Here is a 20,772-nt window from a genome sequence, read left to right on the forward strand (position 1 = left end):
CATTGAGGATCTGTATGAAGTTTGTCTATTTCTAACTTAAGTGATGAAACTGATTTGTAAGTAGCTTACAGAATATTCAAGCTCAAGAATCATTTAACATACCATTCTCCTTTTGCAGATTAGGGAACTCAGCCCCGGAAGGTGACTCACTCAAAGCCACAGGGAGGGTCTTAAACTAGTGCCTCCCCGAAGCTTGGGAACTTCTATACCCAGCTTTCTTTTCTTGCCTCTTAGTAACAAATCCATTGAAAGTCAACTTCTTTATCTACGTGAATAAAAGACAAATAGTATAAATAGCGAGAGAGAGTTTTTGAAAGTAGATACTTTTCATTCACAGGGATTCATTTGGGGATCTTCGTGAATATCCAGATTTGTGAGTAACCCTGTGTCATGTCCTTTTGTCCATAAACTACATAACTAAATGTTTTAAGACATAAATGAAGTGACTTTAAATGTGTCTGTAAGTGTAGGAATAAATTTATTCATGAATTTATTAAAATCAATTCTGGAATACTTGCAGAACCCGTTCGACAAATCTGTACAGCACTTAAGGAATTTATTGAAGATATTTTAGAATAGACTATATAATTGGGTAATCTCTTTCATTTGTTGAAAACTGGGGCCTTCTGGCTAAACGCCTGTGCTTTCACTTCCAGCAACACTAGCATTGCCTTACAGTGTCATTTTCCATAAGGAGATTGTGTGTGTGTGTGTGTGTCTGTGTGTGCGCGCGGGCGCGAGCGAGAGTGTGTGTTTAAATCATACTTCTATTTATATGTGGTGACAAGACAAGAATAGCTAAATTGTGTTGAGATGCAGACGCTGGCTGGTTGGCTGGATGCACACAGAGCCAAGTGACCTTCCCATATTCCGACTAATTTTCTATCAATTTTACCTTCTTAGGCTGAATTGAAGCTGCTGTTCATATTCTGTGAACCACGCGTCAGCTCAGGAAGTGGTTTGGGAGGCGGGAGGAGGGGAAATTACAGTGGATAAAAAGCTGCCCTTTCAGAATCTGCACTCAGATAAATGAGGTTTAAATGTGTTGCTGGTTTTTCTGTATTTTTACCTGTGTCCTAAATTAGAAAAAGTTTGAGTAGATTGCATGAAATATTATAAGTGCCATAATTATATATTGCCGGGAAAAATAAATCTATTGGGTTTTTATTGTATATTGTTAAGGATGGTACAGATGTCCTTTCAAATGCTTTTTTTTTAAGGGGTACAGGACTTTATTGGGGAACAGTGTGTACTTCCAGGACTTTTTTCCAAGTCAAGTTGATGTCCTTTCAGTTTTAGTTGTGGAGGGCGCAGCTCAGCTCCAGGTCCAGTTGCCGTTGCTAGTTGCAGGGGGTGCAGTCCACCATCCCTTGCGGGAGTCGAACCGGCAACCTTGTGGTTGAGAGGACACGCTCCAACCAACTGAGCCATCCGGGAGCTCAACGGCAGCTCAGATCAAGGTGCCGTGTTCAATCTTAGTTGCAGGGGGCAGAGCCCACCATCCCTTGCGGGACTCGAGGAGTTGAACTGGCAACCTTGTGGTTGAGAGCCCACTGGCCCATGTGGGAATCGAACCGGCAGCCTTTGGAGTTAGGAGCACGGAGCTCTAACGAGCTCTAACCACCTGAGCCACTAGGCCGGCGGTGCTTTTTGATTATAAAACTGTTTAATTATAAACAGCCTTTATTGCTTTTGGTTCATAACAGCTTTCAAAGGCTAACTGGTAATAATAGTTATCGTAAATAGGAAAGGGAAAACAATTACTTTTTGTGGAACCATTTGACGTTAGAATTTGTCAGGCTTTAAAAATGTTCTTCATTGAGTCCTTTTTTTAGCATTTTCCCTGGCAGGGTCTGGAGTGACAATAATACTTTATATGTAAAGTAGCCTGGACGGTGCATAGAACAGGACTTCCCACCCATATTCCTGTGTTGTCAATGGGTTATAAGCGTGCTGCTCAGTACTGATGACTTCGATGGGAGTTTTTAAATAACCATTCAGATTTTTTAATGGTTGAAATGATGCTTGAACTCCTATCTGTATGGTTCCCTCAGGAGAGCCCCTGCGCTCACTCAAAATTCAGTCATAGTTATTTAGGTTTGCAAGATGGCATTTGCTGCTGGACAGCAGCTCTGTCATGCTACAGGATTTCTAATCCCCCCCCCCCCACCTCAAATCAGGTTTACCCCCTTTGGCAGCAAAGTCACCAGTTTTTGTCACCAGCCTGACGTTGGTAAAACTGTAATTCTTGGTGACCAAGCTGGGTGCAGGGTGAGATGGAGTTGGAGCAGTTCTGGACAGGGCCATGTTTAAAGTGATAAATGAATAATTCAAAACAAGATATTAACAGATATTAAGTTTGTGTTTTGATGGTCATGTGATAGCTGCTATGACAAGAAGGTATAAAGACTCGAGCATCAAAGAGTTCATGCTCAAAAACGTGAGATTTAAGTCATCCTTTGTTTTATTTACAGAGAAGCTCTCATATGAAAATTGTACTGTGGAGCTGTACTGCACATTAAATAAAGAATGTTATCAAAATGGTCAATTCAATTAAAATCAAAGCCTCTCTAGTCCTTTTGGTTTCAACTTTACATGTGACACCGTGGGATTAGAATACTGTCCTGCTCTTTGAAACTGATGTGTTTTCACTGTCCAGAGCAAAACTTTAATAGTTTATGAACTTAAAAAAGAGAATTCGAAATTCATGTAGGAATTTCTTCATACACCATTGAAAGATAATTATTAACTTTTAAAAATGGCTTTACTTAATTGACATTTTAAAGATAGAAGTGAACTTGGTCAAATTACTGGGACTACAATGACAAAGTTTATGGCTTCAAAGCAGAAATTCACCTTTGAAAAAGTCAAGTTGGGGCTGGTCCTGTGGCTCATCCAGGTGGTTGGAGTGCTGTGCTCCTAACGCCAAGGTCATCGGTTCGATTCCCACATGGGCCAGTGAGCTGCACCCTCTACAGCGAAGATTGTGAACAATGGCTCTCCCTGGAGCTGCGCTGCTGTGGGCTGCCAGGAGTGGCCGGCAGCCATCGTGAGCGGCTCACTGACAACCGGCGACCGACTGCCTCAGCTGGGGGAGCACAAGGCTCATAATACCAGCATGGGCCAGGGAGCTGCGTCCTACACACTAGACTGAGAAACAACGGCTTGAACCGGAGTGGGGGGCAGGGAGAGGTGGAAGAAGGGGGAGAGAAAAAAAAAAAGTCAAGTTAGAAATGAATCACTAGGTATACTTAGCCCTTCTTTCTTCTTTAGAAATCAAATTTTATTAAAATCAGTAGTATAACATCTGTGTGTGCTTGAAGCAAGCTTCATTGTTTTGAAATCCTAGATAAGAAAAATATGATTTAGGAACTCATTAGCATAATCATGCAAAATTTAAACATCACATTTGTTGTAGGAATAGGAATCAGAGAAAAAGCTCTTTCTACTGCCCTTTTAGAATTTGAAAAGATCATTTAAAAATCTTGATCAGAAATTACGGTAGGCGTTTAAAATAGGAAACCTGATATAAAAAAGTTAGGCACATGGAAAGTTATTAAAATTTTTGAAAATATTTTCTTTAGAAGCCTATGCAAATTCAATATTTAATAGCTTTCCAAATCTTGGCATTTTATTTTAACTTTTGATTATATAATATAAAGAATATGTAGTGAATGTTTTCACCAAGCTTTATATAGATACGGAACACCCCCCAGCATTACCTGCGCTGGACAAATGTTACTATGTTTTTTCTGGACACTTTCCTAGAAGTAGGTCTTGCTCTTGGGCTTATCTCCTCTGTACTTTGTTTTGTGTAGTAGAACTGAGTTTACAATCTGTGCTCATCTGGTTTACTATCATCTCGCTCCAAGGCTCTATGCTGCTACTCTTATATACTTTCCATAACGTTGAAATATATGGCAGAGCCTTTTAGGTGTGGGATTTGGGAACTGGGAATGGGATGGCTTCTGGTTTCTCAGAAAGGTTCTACATGTATTCGCTTTGTGTATATTTTGTAGCTGGTAGCTTCACAGCTTGGTCCTATGGGGGAATTTAAGAAGAAATAATGATTGAAAAAGATCTGTGACTTTCATGTTTGTAGCACAGGATAGAAAAAGGGAGAGGAAGAGAGTGTGTGGGACAAAGATGAAGAGAGAAACGCTCTATTCCTTGTGTATTTTGTTTCTTAGTAAATTTGGTGGAGAGAGGTGAACAGAGGAGGGGAGTTTGAATGGAGAGCCTGACCATTAAGTGGCTTTCATCATAGTAAATTTTAGTTTTTTTAAAATTTCGGTAGGGGGAAGCCTATGTGTATTAGTTGAGATTCTTTGGTTGCAAGCAACAGAAACAGATTGACTAAATTAGGCAAGAGAAAGATTGGAAGGTCGCTCACTTATACTTGAGAAAGAAGACAACCAGGGCAACCCAACAGTTTCCACTCCTGGGCCTTCCTTCCAGGATTTAGTCATGAAATGGTCCTTTCTCAAACATTCTCTTCCTGTCTTCTGATTGGCCAAACTCCAGTCACGTCTAAGCCTATGGTGGTGGGCATTGGTGTGAATGAGGGAGGATGAGGAAGAACAGATTTTTGGGCAGACAGAAACAGTAGCCATTACACCGTGCGACTGAAGGTTGCTTTTGATTTACATTTACCTCTTCATGCCCATATGTGTGCTTATCCTTATGAGTCCCTTGGAGACTCTATTAAAATAGACTATTTGAAAGCAGAAACAAAAGTATACCCTGCATACTTTTGTATTTTCTGCTGTGCTGCGTGTGTACTCGTAACTCAATTTATTGCAGGTCCTTTGTCTTTTTTTAGTACGTTATTTCTGTATTTTCTTGGGCTATTCATTTACAGTTTTGCCTATTATAGATTATACTTGTTAATTTCAGGTTATGTTTGAAAATTGAGAACCTGGTGTTCTCTAGAGATGCACATGACCACAGAGAGGAACTGCCTCCCCTGGCTAATTCAGGAAACATGTCTGTGTTTTTCATGCCAGTGGGGCTAAGTAGTTTGGTTGGCATAGCTATCCACAGGTGACCCATAAAGAAGCAGCATTTACCCCAAGATGAAGCCCACATTCACAGTCTTTGGTCAAGAAAGGTGCTTCATTTGCCTGGTAGTAATGTAACTTTTTTTATGGGAATCTAATCTGACCTCTTCTTGTTTAGTCTTGTAAGAATTATTCTGGTACGTGATTTGGAAATGAAGGTTATATGGATGGAATAGTTGAAAGGGTTATAAGACTTGAAATCTAAAAACCTGATTTGAGTCTTACTGACTGTAACCTTGGATAAATTGATTTTTTTAAAAATACTTCAGGGTCGGCCTGGTGGCTCAAGTGGTTAGAGCTCCACGCTCCTAACTCCGAAGGCTGCCGGTTCGATTCCCACATGGGCCAGTGGGCTCTCAACCACAAGGTTCAGTTCAATTTCTCGAGTCCCGCAAGGGATGGTGGGCAGCGCCCCCTGCAACTAAGATTGAACACGGCACCTTGAGCTGAGCTGCCGCTGAGCTCCTGGATGGCTCAGTTGGTTGGAGCACATCCTCTCAAAAAAAAAACACAAAAAAAAACAAACCTTCATTTTTCTTACTAATGGAAAAGACAAAATGGCACTTGCTCTTTTACCTCCCAGAGATATGAGAAAAAAGTGTTTACCTTGGGTAAGACCGTTACTGAGCTTTAATTTTCTAATCTGTGAACTGAGGTAGGAGCCTTTTACCTCTAAATTTTTAGATTTTAATTTTCATTGTTTTTGCTTAGAACCACTGACGAGAATTTGTAGGAATGTTTTCCCCTTTGCAGTGCTCATCATATGACACATTTCCCCCTAACCAGGCACTTGCAGTGGTGCGGAATGGCTGACCTCAGTCTTGCAGACGCGTTAACAGAACCGCCTCCAGAAATTGAGGGAGAGATTAAACGGGACTTCATAGCGACACTGGAGGCAGAGGCCTATGATGACGTTGTGGGAGAAACTGTTGGAAAAACAGACTACATTCCTCTCCTGGATGTTGATGAGAAGACTGGGAATTCGGAGTCAAAGAAGAAACCATGCCCAGATACTAGCCAGGGTGAAGGTAAGTGACGAACCCAAACTGGATATATAGATTCAGAAAGTAAGTTAGGAACTGTGCTCAGAAACCTTGAGGAAGCCCTACTGGGTGTTTTAATATAGGCTAGTAATGTTCTCTTTGTCTAAATTTCTTTATTCAAAACCAAGGAGGTAGGTTAACATTACTCTTTAGTTGAGCGTGTACATGAAAGCTGTAGATTCCTTTTAACCCTAAGGTTCATTTTGTAACGTCTCAACTTTAATCTGCCTCTGAATTTCCTAAATTAAACTGTCTGCTGTGCTTTTTCTTTGAAAGTAGGTTTGGAAAGTTAAATACATAAAATTCTGTGTTGACATCAAGACTTAATTTAGAATGGAATCAGATGCCAACTTGTTATCTTTGAGAGTAATCCCAGGTCAGGGTTAAAACATGATTAAACTCATTAAAAGAGATTTGCTGCTTTTATATATTGTTGGATCAGATTTGCTACTATTTGAGGATTTTTGCATTTATGTTCATGTGGGATATTGGTCTCTTGTTTTCTTGTGATGCTTTAGTCAGATTGTAGAATTGAGGTCATGCTGATGTCATAAAATGAGTTGGGAAGTTTTCTAGAATAGTTTGTGTTAGAATTAATGTTTTTTATTTAATGTTTCTTTGACAGACTTCATCAGTGAAGCCATCTGGGCCTGGAGATTTCTTTGTCAGGTTTTTAACTAGGAATTAAATTTAAGAGATGCAGAACTAGTCAGGTTATCTCTTTCTTCTCAAGTGAGCTTTGGTAGTTTGTATTTTTCAAGGAATTGGTCTGTTTCCTCTAAATTATCAAATTAATGGAGATAAAAATGTGATATTACCTTATTCTTTTAATGTTTGTAGGATCTGTTGTCATGTCTCCTCTTCCATTCATTATATTGGTAATTTGTGTCCTCTCTTTTTCCTGATGACTCTGGATAGAGGTTTATCAAGTATTGATCTAAAAGATCCAGCTTTTGGTTTCATAGATTATTTTTCTGTTTTCAATTTTTGCTCATATCTTTAATATTTCCTTTCTTTTGCTTACTTTGAATTGATTTGCTCTTCTAGTTTTTTAAACTGGCTGCTTAGATGATTGATTTGAAACATTTTTTTTCTAAAATAAGCACTTAAAAAATAGAGATATAATTGACACAAAACATTATATTAATTTCAGATGTACGGCATAATGATTCAGTATTTGTATATATTGCAAAACAATCAACACCCATCACTAGTTAGCACCCATCACTACAGTTACAATTTTTTTGCCTTGTGATGAGAACTTTTAAGATTTACCCTCTTAGCTTTCAAATATACAATACAGTGTTATTAACTATAGTCACCATGCTGTATATTACATCCTCATAACTCATTTATTTTATAGTTGGAAGTTGTACCTTTTGGCCACTTTCACTCATTTTGCCCATTCCCCACCTCTGGCAACCACCTAAAATAAGCTTTTACTGTTATAAATTTTCCTCTCATCATGGCTTTCGATGTGTTCCATAGATTTTGATATGCTGTGTTTTTTATTTTCATTCAATTTAGAATATTTTTTCAATGAAATCTTTAAAAAAAAATTTTTTTCAGTTACAGTTTACATTCTGTATTATTTTGTATTAGTTTCAAGTGTATAGCATAGTGGCTAAACATTTGTATAATTCATGCAGTGATCCCCTGATTAGTCTAGTACCCACCTGGCACTATACATAGTTATTACAATATTACTGACAATGTTCTCTATGCTGTACTTTATACCCCTGTGACTGTTGTGTAACTGCCAATTTGTATTTCTGAATCCCTTCACCTTTTTCACCCAGCTCCCCAATCCCCCTCCCCTCTGGCAACCATAAGTTTGTTCTCTGTATCTATGAATCTATTTCTGTTTTGTTTGTTTATTTTGTTATATTTTAATTGGGGAATATTGGGGAACTGTGTTTTTCCAGGACCCTTCAGCTCCAAGTCGTTTTTTTCTTGTTGTTTTTTTCTTTCAATCTAGTTGTGCAGGGCGCAGCTCACTGGCCCATGGAACCTGCGACCTGGGTGTTATGAGCACTGCGCTCTAACCAGCTGAGCCAACCGGCTGCCCTGTTTTGTTCTTTAGATTCCACATATAAGTGAGATCATCTGGTATTTGTCTTTCTTAGTCTGACTTATTTCACTTAGCATAATACCCTCTTGGTCCATCTGTGTTGTCACATAATTCAAAATATTTTCTGATTTTCCTTGAGAATTCCTCTTTGACCCATGGGGCTATTTAGAAGTATGTTAATTTCTCATATTTGAGGATTTTTCAGATATCTTTCTGTCATTGATTTTTAGTTTAGTTCTGTTGTAGTCAGAAGACATCCTTTGAAATTTCAATTAATTTCAATTTGTCAGGGTTTGTTTTATGGTCCAGAATTTGGCTCGTCATGATCAGTGTTCTGTGAGCATTTGAACTAATGTGTCTGATGCTGTTAGTGTGTGGAGTCTCTTAGGACTGTCAGGTGAGTCTGCTTAGTTGGCAGTGCTGTTTAGGTTTGCAGTATTCTTGTACTTTGTATCTACTTGTTCTGACGATTTCTGAGAGAGAGATGTTGAAGTCTCCATGTAATTTTGTGAATTTGTTTCTTTCTCCATTTAGTTTTATCAGTTTTTATTTAATGTATTTTGAAGCTCTGTTGTTATGTGCATATACATTTAGATTGTATGTCTCTTGATGAATTGACCCTCTTATGATCCCTCTTTATTCCTGGTAATATTGTCTGTTCTGAAGTCTAATTTTTGTATTATATTAGTATAAGCTACCCTCGTTTCCTTTTATTAGTGTTTACATGGTATATCTCCATCCTTTTAAAACACATTTCTTTTTAAATATTTAATAAAAGTGGGTTTCTTATAGACAAAATATAGGTGGGTCTTGCTTCTTTATCCAATCTAAATACTTCTGTCTTTTTTAATTGATGTGTTCAGACTATTTATATTTAATGTGTTTATTGATATGGTTGGATTTAAATCTGTCATTTTACTAGTTGCTCTCTATTTCTTCCATCTGTTCTTAATTCTGTTTACTTTTGAATTAATTGAATATTTTTTATAATTCTGTTTTTTACTCCAATGTTGGCTTACATATATTTCTCTTTAAAGTTGTTTTATATTTGACCTAGAGTTTACAGTGTGTACCTTTAAGTTGTTCCAATTTGCTTTCCAGTAACATTATACCACTTCATGTTTAGTGTAAAATTCCATGCAAAACAGTAATGTCGTTTTTCTTTCATTTTTTGCGTTGTCACACACTTAGTAACCTACATTGTTACTATTTTTGCTTTAGATTGTCATTATCTTTTAGAATGCATAAAAATATGGAAAAAGACCTTTTACATTTATCCTAATTTTTACCATTTTGGGCACTCTTCATTTCTTTGTATAGACCCAAGTTATTACCTTGCATGTGCGCTTTGTACCTGAAAACCTCCTTTAACATTTCTTACAGCACAGGACTGCTTATCAGTGAATTATCTCAGCTTTGGTTTATTTGAAAAACAAACCTTCACTTTTGGAGGATACTTGTGCAGAGTGTCATAGTCTGTGTTACTTTTTTCTTTCAGTAATTAAAAAAAAAAATTAGTCTTCCTACTTGCATAGTTTCTGGTAAGAAGTCTGTTATAATCTTGATCTTTGTTTCTTTTTTTCCCTTATGGTTCATTAAGTTTGGAAATTTTTTGGCTGTTAACTTTAAAAATATTTCTTTGCATCCTACTTTTTCTCTTCTTCTGGGGTTCCAGTTACATTTTTATTAGATTGTTGGGTAGTGTCCCACAGGTCTTGGGTGCTGTTTCTTTCTCCCTCTTTTTCTTCTCTTTGTGTTTCATTTTGTTTACTTTCTTTTGACCTATCTTAGGATCCCTGATTTTTTTCCTGGCTGCATTGAGTCTACTGATGAGCCCTCAGTGACATTCTTTATCTTTAATATCTTTTGTTTTTAATTTCTATCCTTTCTACTTGACTCTTATAGTTTCCATCTCTCTGCTGGAATTCCTTACCTGGTCATGCATATTTCTGTCTTTTCCACTATTGATGTTAACATATTAATCATAATTATTTTTAATCTCTGGTAATTGGCATCTGGGTCATCCCTCAGTCCGATTGTTTTATCTCTTCACGGTGCCTTTTTCTGGCATTTTTCTGAGTCTCTTAATTTTTGAGTGAATGCTGGAACTCACATGTAAAACAGTAGAGACTGAGATGAAAAGAATTTATGCCTGGAAATGGGCATGTTTCTTCTTTTACTAGGTAATTAGTGTAAAGGGTTGAGTTAGTTGAGGCAGGAGCTGAGCTGGGTTTGGGTTTTGTTGTCACTATGATTGTCTTCAGTGCACTGCTGGCTTCAGGGTCCTCTGTTCCTTGTGTTTAGCGTGGAGCCTGCGGTGCTGGAAGGTTGTTCTGTGTTTGTGATCCACTCGTAGCTTTCGGCCTTCCTGTGTGCCAGTGCCTGAGATGGCTGTGTCTCCACACTCTTGCCCGTCCCTTCTCAGAAGAGTGCTCGCCTGGTAGAGGGCAGGAGTTCTTTAATTTTTATGTCTTGGTCCTAGTTTAAGCTTAATTCTTTGTGCATGCCTCTCATGGTGTACCTTTCTCAGTGACATTACCGTCTTAGAGTGACAGGGTCTTCTCATGGTATTGGTGGAGAATCCTGCTCCTCCCCTAGGCTGAGAGCGCGTTTCCTTACTACTCCTTCCCCAGCTGCAGTGGGTCTTCACCTGGGCTCTGGGGCTGACAGGCCTTGATACTTTTCCCCCAGCAGCTGAAAGCTTTTGTTTGCTTATGGGAGAAGGACCCTAGGGGACAGGGCTTCATGGCTTTCCTTTAGTTGCAGCTTTTTCTGGGTCTGTACCACCGAGAGGCTCTCTCTGGTCTCCCCTCCCCCCCCGCCCCCCCGCCCCAGTCTTTCTTGGGAGCACCCATCTGGTGGATATCTGTGGAGACAGACCTGCAAGTGGGTGTGAACTCCCTTTGTGTCTGTTGATTCCATGCCCTTGACTGTCGTGCTAGCCTTGACTTAGCCTTTAGCAAATCATTAAACTTTTTAGTTGAATTCCTACCTGCTTCTGTGGCACCCAGCATCCCTTTGTCACATGCCTGACACAGGAGAGCCAGTGCTTACTTTCTGTATCTCCTTGAGGGCATGATCTTCCTTTGGATTTCATACTAAATGGCTCTAAAACCTCACCTCTCTGGTGAGTTCAGGATAGGATGTTGTAGTTCGTCTGGCTTTTGTTGTTGTTGGCAGGATGGGACTGACGTTTCTTCTGGCTTCCTATAGCCCACGTGCCAGAGGAGCTCCTGCTGCCTTTGTATGTGCTTTATTTGGGGGTTGGGAGGGTGACCACCAATTATCAGAACAACTATTGAGAGTAAACAACCGAATTATATCCACACAAATATTTACTGCAAGAAAATATCGGATTCCTTAATGGAAAATGGGAATGTCTCTTCTCTTTTAATACATAATGGTCTGTGGAGTTATTTGTCTTTCGACTAACCGAAAAATAAGAAAAACTCAGTGGAAAGAAAGGAAATGGTAAGCCGTGAATGCTGTAACAACTTCAGTCATGGCGAAGATGCTCGTCCCACCCATGAACCCACCCTCAGCAGTCACGGGTGGAAGAAGCTCGCTGCTGTTCATTTTCTCCTTGCCTTTGGCTGTGCACTGCTCCCACTACTTGGGACTCCGCTGGTGGGGGGGGTGCGGTGAGGATAACGAGGTGGTAGCAGCCGATTTTCTTGTGCTTCGTCTCGGGGAACTTGATCTGTGTACCATTAACTTGACCCAAGAGAAGGAAAGTTTTTTAGAAATGATTTTGCTGATGAAATAATTATTAAATTTTCTCTCGTAATAGTGAATCACCTGAAGTTAAGAGTTCATTAACTCAGGAAGGCTGCGTTAGAAACAAATACCTGTGGTGACTCCGAACTGGCTGGCCAGGGTGTGGGGGTGGGAGGGAGACTCGATTTTACGGTACATCGCTTTGAAACAATTGGATTTTGTACACATGCGTTTATTAACTTGTTCTAAAAGAATAGTAACATGAAGTTTATAATTACAACATAGCTAAACTATAAGTTGCTAATTTTTTTCATACCACCGTATTTGTAGAAGGCTTGGCTTAGGATAATGGGAGAAGGAGAGGTAGCTGTTTGGAGACGTGGAAGGAGAAAGGAAGAGCTTCCTCATGTGGTCTCACAGAAATCCGGTACACCGACTGAGTCTTCTGTGAGTGGGGCCTGCTCTGCTGTGGGTCTGCTTTTTATAGGTTTTTGTCAAAATGACAGGTTTTATGTTTTGCCAGGAGAACGTTATTTTTAAGTTTTATTAGACATCCATGTTTGATTTTGTTCTTGGATGAGACTTCACTAAGTTATCACTGTTGCTCTTTGATAAGATTTTGCAGCAGGCTCACTGAGGCTAACTTGTGGAAATTTACCAACCAGTTTCCGGCATGTCGATATAGAAAGGGCAGTTAAATGGGTTACGCACATAATAGAACTCTTTGGACAATGGTGTTTTATTTCTTTTAATTCTCATACGCCCACTCTAATTGCCAGCAACTTAAAAACGAGGGGTAAGAAAGCAGGGTGGGCTGCCTTTACGGCTCTTAACACAAAGAGGGAAAGGCTACTCCCTCTGCCCCCCAAGAAGACTTCCTGGAGGAACAGTGATTTGTCCAGGAAGCCCTATTTTTCTTTTTTGTTTTGTTTTGTTTTGTTCTACTGTGAAATGGTATTTCAAATTCACAGTGTGGATGCGAGGGATGCTCGTTGCTACTGGATTTATTGTTGTTTTTCGGCCTTTTCTGTGGATATACTAAACAGTTTCCCATTTCACCCCCATTTAGTTTTGCTTCTATAAGTATGCTGTGTTAGCATTGCTTCTATAAAACATCTACACAGCCAAACACATGGGAGTAAAACTGGTGTCAAACTACTTCTAAAATGTCTATCACCTTGGGAAACAATTTTCAAAATACTTTTTCAGAACATATGTACTAGTACTGGATTTATTTTCTTCATAAATTTATCTTTGTAATTGTTCATTATCGGCTTTATATCCCTCTATTTCTAGGCTAGAGACAAAAGACAGAAGCTATAGGTGTGAATAACAAAGCAATAATACTTCTGTAACTCCCATTCATTCACGACATTGTCATAGATGTTTGAACATCTAACATTGTTGACCCTTAGACACAAATAGTTGGCAAATTTGTGGACACATCACTTAATTTTTCTGTACTCTGTGTGCTTAGGTAATTCTACTTGTGAGATTGAGAGAATATGTTCGCCCCAACATTCCAGGAAGTTTTTGAGGCTAAGAACTTGTTTCTGTAGAACATTTTAAGCTGAGACAGTGGCTGTCAAAGAGTGGGTCTTGGACCCGCAGTGTCAGTTATCTCGGGGGAGCTGGTTCAAAATGCAGTTCTTAGGCCCACGAGAGCCAGGAACTCCGCACAGGGCTCAGCAATCTGTGTTTAACAAGCCATTGCGGGTGACTTGGATGCATGTCCAAGATGGAGAAACGCTGATCCAGGAGAAGGCCTGCGTCAGTTCTAGAAAGGGAGATGACGAGATCCTGCGGAATTTCTCCTGGTCCAGCCGACTTGCTCAGCAGCCCGACCAACATGTTGGCCACCGGAGGGCGGTGTTGGCGCAGCCTGACTGGCACAGGAAGGTGCCGCCCTGCACCGAGACCATGCGGAACCCTCCCCATTTCGCCAAAGCCATCTCACTGGTTCTCTTCCTCACGGCCCATGCCCTCTCAGTGTCTCGCTACTTCTCTGCCAGACTGATTTGCCAGCTGTGGGACTCTGAAATCTTTTGTGGAAGAAGAGATAAAAAAACCAAAGTAAATTTGAATGTCCTTATAGCTCAGAGCATGTGATTAGGTTTTTTGTTTTTTGTTTTTTAAGACGTGTTGTTTTCAGTGCTAAATGTGTCTAGCTGAGAAAGTTCTCATTTCATGAGCGGGAGTCTCTCTGGGGAAATCAGTCAAGGAAGAAGGCAGGATGACATCATTTGAAGGAGGGCTTCTCCTGGAATGGCAGCGCTGGTGATTAGAGTCCATCAAGTTTGTCTGCAGAGCAGTGTGCAGGCCTTTTCCCTGGACTAAAACCTGATGCTTTTATGGTGGAGGGTTGTTTTTATTCTCTCCTGAGCTTAGATTTTTAGAGTCTTTGGTATTGTGTGTATAGTAGAATCCGTCTCATTTTTTTCTTCTAACCTTGTTTTACTTTTATTTTATTCTGGTTAGTTGCTTATATCTTAGTCTCACAATTACTGCATAGTCTAGTAATGTCCTTTAAGCTAGATTTTTAAATAAGGCAAAAGAAAAATTAATTTCAGTGTTCTCATAGTTTAGTGATCAATCTAAAGTTAATCTATAGGTGGTCAATAGATTAACCCATCTAGAGTTGATCAGTCTACAGTTAACAATGAGAATAATAATAGTTGTTAACATGACTTAACACTGTACAATTGACACAGTACTGCCGCCGATATTATTGCATTTAGTCCTCATGATAATCATGGGAGGTAGATATTGTCCCATTTTCCAGGTGAGGCTATTAAGGCTTAAAAAGCATGAGGGAATTGCATTTGATCATTTAGTTAAAAGTGACAGAACCATAACTTGTACCCAGATCTTTTGATTTTAAACCCATGTTCTTTCTGTGAAACCACACCATTTTCATGAATACATACTTTGCTTAATTTAATGTCTCACATACTGTTTTTCAAAACTAAAGATTTACATATTTCACTCAAAAGGCAGGATTACTAGACACATAAATATTATGTTCAGGAAATATAAATGAGAATCTTATTTGCATAAAGAGCATGAACTTTAGGACTCTGATATTAATTCATGTGAATTTGTAAAGTCCTCCACTTTCCTAGACAACTATTTCACAACTTCTCTCCTCTCTGTTCAAATATCTAGCACTTGCTCGCCTGTTCATATTCTCAGTCGATGACCTTTAGAACAGAGAATCAATAGACCCAGTCAGAAGAGAACTACGCAGGCGCCCCCCTGCACCCCCCCCCCCAGGGGTCTTAGCTCTGCTCTTACACTTGTTATGGGTGAACTCACTCTCTCACTCAGGGGCACTACTTACAGCATTGACCCGTCTGTCCTCTGCAGCATCAGCTCCTCTCTTTCCCTGGGTCATTCATCAGCACCAAACACACCATCATTTCCTCCTTCATTAAAAAGAAATCCTACCTCAACCCCCTGTCCGTGTCATCTACTTTTTATTCTGTTCCTTCTTTGAAAAAGATGTACGTACTTCTGTCTCCAATTCCTTTCCTCTCCTTCTCTCCTGAACCCTCCCATTTGACTTTAACTGATACCATGTCACCCAAACTGCCCCTTTTCAGGTACAAGACCTTTGCAAGGGTGAATCCAGGATGAAGCCAAGCGTCTTGGCCTGAGCAACTGAAAGGAAGGACTTACTATTATCCCAGATTGGGAAAACTGGAGAGGAGTAGATTTTGAGGGGGAGATAAATTCAGCTTGGGGTCTATTGAGTGTGGTTACCTGAGAGCGGAGAAGAGCAGTGGGTAGCTACCTGCGAGTGTGGAGTTCAGAGGAGAGTTCTGGGCTGGAGAATCAATCAGTCTGGAGGTTGATGATATGTAAAGCTTTGGCTAAAGGCGGTGTTCTGCAATCCTTTAAGACTGGGTTTAGATATCATGTTCCAAGAACATTTCCTGACTTATTTCCTGACTTCTGTCCCCGCTCCCTCCCCACCCCACCCCCCCTTCCTAAGCCTCTATCTTTTCATCTTTCTCTTGGTTAAGTGCCTTTCTTCCCTGAACCTTTTCTCGAGGCACTTTCATGGTCATAATGAAGCTATTTGTTCACACTCTAGCGTAGGGATACTATTTTGTTTATTTTTATATTCCATGCAAAATGACACAATTAGCAAAAACAGAGGGCACAGACTAGTTCAAAGTGCACCAGCAGCCTCAAGTCCTTCAGTGGTAAACCAGAGGTTAAAGTGACATGTGAGACAAGTGACAGGAGAGAACCACGGAGAAGCATGTCAAGTGAGATCCTGTGGAATCTCACAGTCTGTGGGGAACTGAGGGGGGACTGGGAAACGTGGTCAGATGCACCTCACAGAGAGATGGTGCTCTTGGCATGTGGTTGATGTACAATCATTGCTCGTTAAACGGAATAGAAACTGTTTTGTTATTAAACTAAACTGAACTTGTTTTGTTCAGGTTTGGGTTACGTTAATGTGCAGAGTAACAAGTAATTATGCCTATAAACTAAAGTGGTAGGTTTTTATTTAGGTAGACCCAAGTGTCTAATCCTAAACTCTTTTAAAAGTCTCATTGATCATATTTGGGGAAGTTTATATCTTTGCAAAAAAATGTTTTCTGACTTTGATTTGAAAATGTACTGTGTAACTAAGTTTCTTTTTGGAAAAGAAAAGAAAAATAGTACTAACCATTGTAGGTCATAATAATGGTACCCTAGTATAAAAGAAAAGCAGAAATCTCCTCAGAAGAGGTTAATTTATCAGGTTCTTTCTGTAGCTGAGAAATTCTGAGAGCTGCACAGGGCATCGATACCGAAGAAATAAACATCCTACCTGTAAACTACCATCCTAACCCAACTATCTTCTATGTCCCTCCCTCCCCAGCCTTCTTCCCTCACATAAAAACTTCCATTGTACTTAGGCACAGACTCCAAGTGGGTTGGGAGAACATTTGTTTCTGACAGTCAGATTTCTTACTCTGGAAATGGTGCAGACATCTTTATGTCAAGATGGCTCCGTGAAACCACAGCAATATTCCTACCTCCCCCTGTGTAGGTTACATGTCTGGTGCTGAAAGCAAATAGTGTGTGACACGTGGTCTCTTGGTGTTGATCTGGTGTCTTCTGTTAATAGCTTTGTTCCCCTGATTATAAAAACAAAACGTCACTGTTTGTGAAGAAAATTAGAAAGTTAAAGTATTTTAAAAATACAGTCTCTGACACTTCATTTTTAGGAATTTCAGGGTAACTTAGGAGTTCCTTGACTTGCTCTTTCCCTCCTTATGTCCCATTCTGCCCCCTCATACACACACTGGAATCGCATTTATTCCAACCACTTATTCATTCTTTAAGCAAATATTTTTTGAGAACACTACGTCACTCAGGAGGGATTAGAGGAACCCAAAACTCAAGACTTCAAGGAGTTTGCAATTCATTAGGGAAGATAGACTAGTGCCAAAAGAAAGGAGCAGATAAAGAATGGTGAGATTTGAGAGGCGTGCGATAATGTCTGATTTCAGGACTAGAGGGAGAACAGAATCTTGTCTTTGTTAGAAAGGAAGGTATGGGATCCAGCACACAGGTGTAGAGTTGAGGAGTCTCAATGCAGGAGCTTTTGGTCTGTGTATGTGGGGGGAGAAAGGGGAGGAAGTCTCTTCTGACAGCAGTTCATATTTTCTTTGAAAGAAGTGAGGTCATATGCCGAGAAATGGAGATGGAAGGGGTTGGAGGTGTGAAGAGAACAGATGGTTTAGAATAGACATTGTGGAACGTGGAAGAATGAGTCGATAGGAAGTGTTTGGGCCAAGTAAAGGTTGGGAATGATGAGTTTATCCTGGTGGGAATCTCTGTATCAGCATTGCAGTTTTTTTTGTAAATTTAAAAATATTCTAAAATTTTGTTTAAAATTTTAGTTTGTTCAAATAAGTGAAAATCTCTCTCAACTCCCTCTTAATCCTATTTGTTTCTCAACAGGAGTAGATCTTTTAAGATTATGGTTTTACATAATCTTATATACAGTCAGAAAATTACTGCCCTTTTATACAAATGGGATCAAACCATATGCTTTGGTTTTTATAATTTGTTCTTTTTACTTTACATCTTGGAGATTTTTTTGTCAGTACATATAAATCATTCTTTGTAACTTCTTTGTGCTTTTGTAACTTCTTTATCCTCTAAAGTAGCAATCTTGATACTTTTAAATCACATACCCATGTGAGAATTTTGAAAAGTTTTGTACCTTTTGTACATTTTTAAATTGACATCTAAATTTTTTAGCAAAAGTTTAAATAGTTGTAAAGCATGTAATTTTCAGAGTGTTTTACTTTTGTCACATAAAAATAACAATTACATCACTCTTTTAAACGTATATAAGAGCTTCTAAATATACAGAATTTTGATTCTGTGTATTAGATTCATGTATTTTAAAAATACATGAACAAGCTGTTCTTTTGGAAATATAAATCCTTCTTTTAATTTCTTGAATTCTTGTTTCCATTCCCGTCTCTCATAGACTTTTATCCTAATGTAATATATTTTTATATTTGAAACTTTTGGTTTGAAAGTTTTTTTAAGTTATGTTTCTGTAAATGTGTATGTACACTTCAATTTTAATTTAATGTTTCTGTAACGGTAAGGCTCCGAGTATTAACTCACTCCAGAAGAAATTTATCATCACAGTTACTAGTAGTACACAGTTGACCTATAATGATTTTTGATAAATCATTACTAACCATAAAAATTGAGTTTAATTGGAAACGTTTTTCTTAATGAGATGATGGGGTCTATTATTTTTCCCAATTAGATCATGAATCTGTGGATAACTATTCTTTTGCTAGGATGAAACAGGATTTAGCAAGTTTCGTTTCTATTTTTATAGACACAATAGCTGAGAAACCTTATTCATAGTTAAGAATGTGGGAATGGAAGCTTTATTATGGCAGTGTTCTCAATTCTTTGAGTCATATGCTAAGAATTCCATAATTCAGTGTTATTAAAAATTATTTTCCATGTCCTATTGGATGACAACTCCATTATGACTCCTTTCAATTTTGATGAAAGCAAAGAATTGGAAACTCTCCAACCTGAAAAGCGATTTATTACTCAGCCATTAGATAAGTCGCTTTGTTTAAGTGCTTGCTCTGGTTTCACTGATTTGTGATATTTTCTTCTATCCTTCTGAGAGAACATGATATCTTTTTTTTAAAGTTTCCTATTTACTGCTTCAACATTGTTTTCCTGAGTGATGCATATTCTCTTTGAATGTGGTGCCTTTCTTCTTTGGTAGTAGCTTTCCCCAGTTAGCTGGCGATACTGTCTTATTTGAGGTTCCCTGTGATGTATGACTACCACCTGTGTCTGGCAGGGATGTGACAGTGCTGCCAGGTGGGTGGGGTGTGGGGCCTCCCACTCCTGGGTATCACCAGTCACCCAGTGAGTTGGCTTCCTGCTGTGCCAAAGCATTCAGTCGCTGCTCCCATCTGGAGGCTGGCACAGCTGACTGTGGAGTGAGGGAAGGACAGCGTGAGGAGGTGGGGCCTGGCCTGGCAGCTTGGAAGAGTCCCATCATCGCTGCTGTCTCTAAGCTTAGAGTACCCTGGAGTCCTGCTTTTCTGCCGCCTTTGGGCTGTGGTTTCTCCTTCAGTGTGGTCCTACTTGTTTTCATTTTCTTGGATATGTCTCATAATTTCTGGTCCACTGGAGGTGACCCTCGTTGCTTTCTACATCTTTTCTGACTTCATGCTTTTAGGCGATCTCTGCAGTTTTGAAGTGCTTGTGGTAGTACGCTGAGGCTGGCGGTGCACTTCAGTTAGCGACCTTGATCCACTCTTCAGTTCTTTAATGTGCTTAATTAAAACAGGACGTTATGGTTGTGAAAGTCTTCCTTTTTATCCCCGTCTCTGGTTGCCCATTCTCCGTTCCTTTGCAGCTACTAATGGCGTGTGTTATATATTCTTTAGTCTTTTTTCTGATTATTTGTATGTTGTTTTTATAATGCTATTATGCCATATTTTTTTTATTTTTTTTCTTACTATGTCCTGGCATATTCCCATATCAGTACATGAAGAGCTACCTCATTTCTTTTAATAGTTGCATATCATTTCACAGTTTAGTGAATATATTCGTGGGCATTTGTTACTTTTTAAACAAGGCCATAATAAGCATCCTATTTACATTCATTTTTGTGTACTTTTACGTCTTTTTGTGAACTAAATCCTTAAAATGGATTGTTGAGTTAAACAGGTATTTCAAAATTTGATGGACTGTCAAGTTGTCTTATACAAAGGTTGTTCTAATTTATATTCCACCAATGGTGTTACTTGTTTTCCTACACTTTTGCCAACACTGGCTACTATCAAATTTTAAAAAGATTTTATTACCCTCAGGACCAAAAGATGGCATCGTTTTTTGTAATTTGCATTTCCCTGTAATCTGCATTTTTAAAAATTTTTTTAAAATTGGTGTTTTAAAGTGAGGCAGATTTTTAAAAATATGTATTTTTTTCTTGAGCTAGAAAGAATAAATTTTATGAACTTTACTGTGTGAGGGTAAAGGAGAATTTATTTATTTTGGCCTAAATATGGGATAGAGCATATTGGCATGTCTTTGGGTAAGAAAAACGTAATATGTGAAGCTGTAGCATGGTGTGTGGTGCATAGTGGGTATTTAATAGGTCTTCTATTCCTGTATTTCCCATTTCATCTTCCAGTTAATTTATATTCTCTTTTTTGTCTGCTTTGTTATTTTAGGTGGTTCTCTTTAGTTATTCCTCTATTATTTGAGATAACAGAATGAATGGTCTTTTCATTGAGTTTATTTGAAAGATTTCTGCCTTGGATTTGTGGGAGCCAGAAAGTTGGACAGGATAGTTTCTTGTCTTCCTGAGTAAAAT

General features: G+C 39.0%; 1 protein-coding gene across 40 annotated transcripts in view; it reads left to right on the top strand.

The window, feature by feature from the left end:
• Positions 1–20,772, top strand: part of MAP4 (microtubule associated protein 4) — a 151,361-nt gene that overhangs the window by 44,773 nt on the left and 85,816 nt on the right. For 39 of the 40 annotated variants that reach the window (XM_019723965.2, XM_074312421.1, XM_074312423.1 and 36 more), the window contains one exon: positions 5,847–6,088. In XM_019723965.2, coding sequence (XP_019579524.2) covers positions 5,866–6,088 — 223 coding nt within the window. In that variant the 5' untranslated portion in view covers positions 5,847–5,865. Of the gene's footprint in view, positions 1–342; positions 374–5,846; positions 6,089–20,772 lie in introns of those variants that run through there. The other variant, XM_074312412.1, reaches the window with a different exon arrangement.

This window comes from Rhinolophus sinicus, linkage group LG10 (assembly GCF_036562045.2).
Source record: "Rhinolophus sinicus isolate RSC01 linkage group LG10, ASM3656204v1, whole genome shotgun sequence".
Lineage (NCBI taxonomy): Eukaryota > Metazoa > Chordata > Mammalia > Chiroptera > Rhinolophidae > Rhinolophus > Rhinolophus sinicus.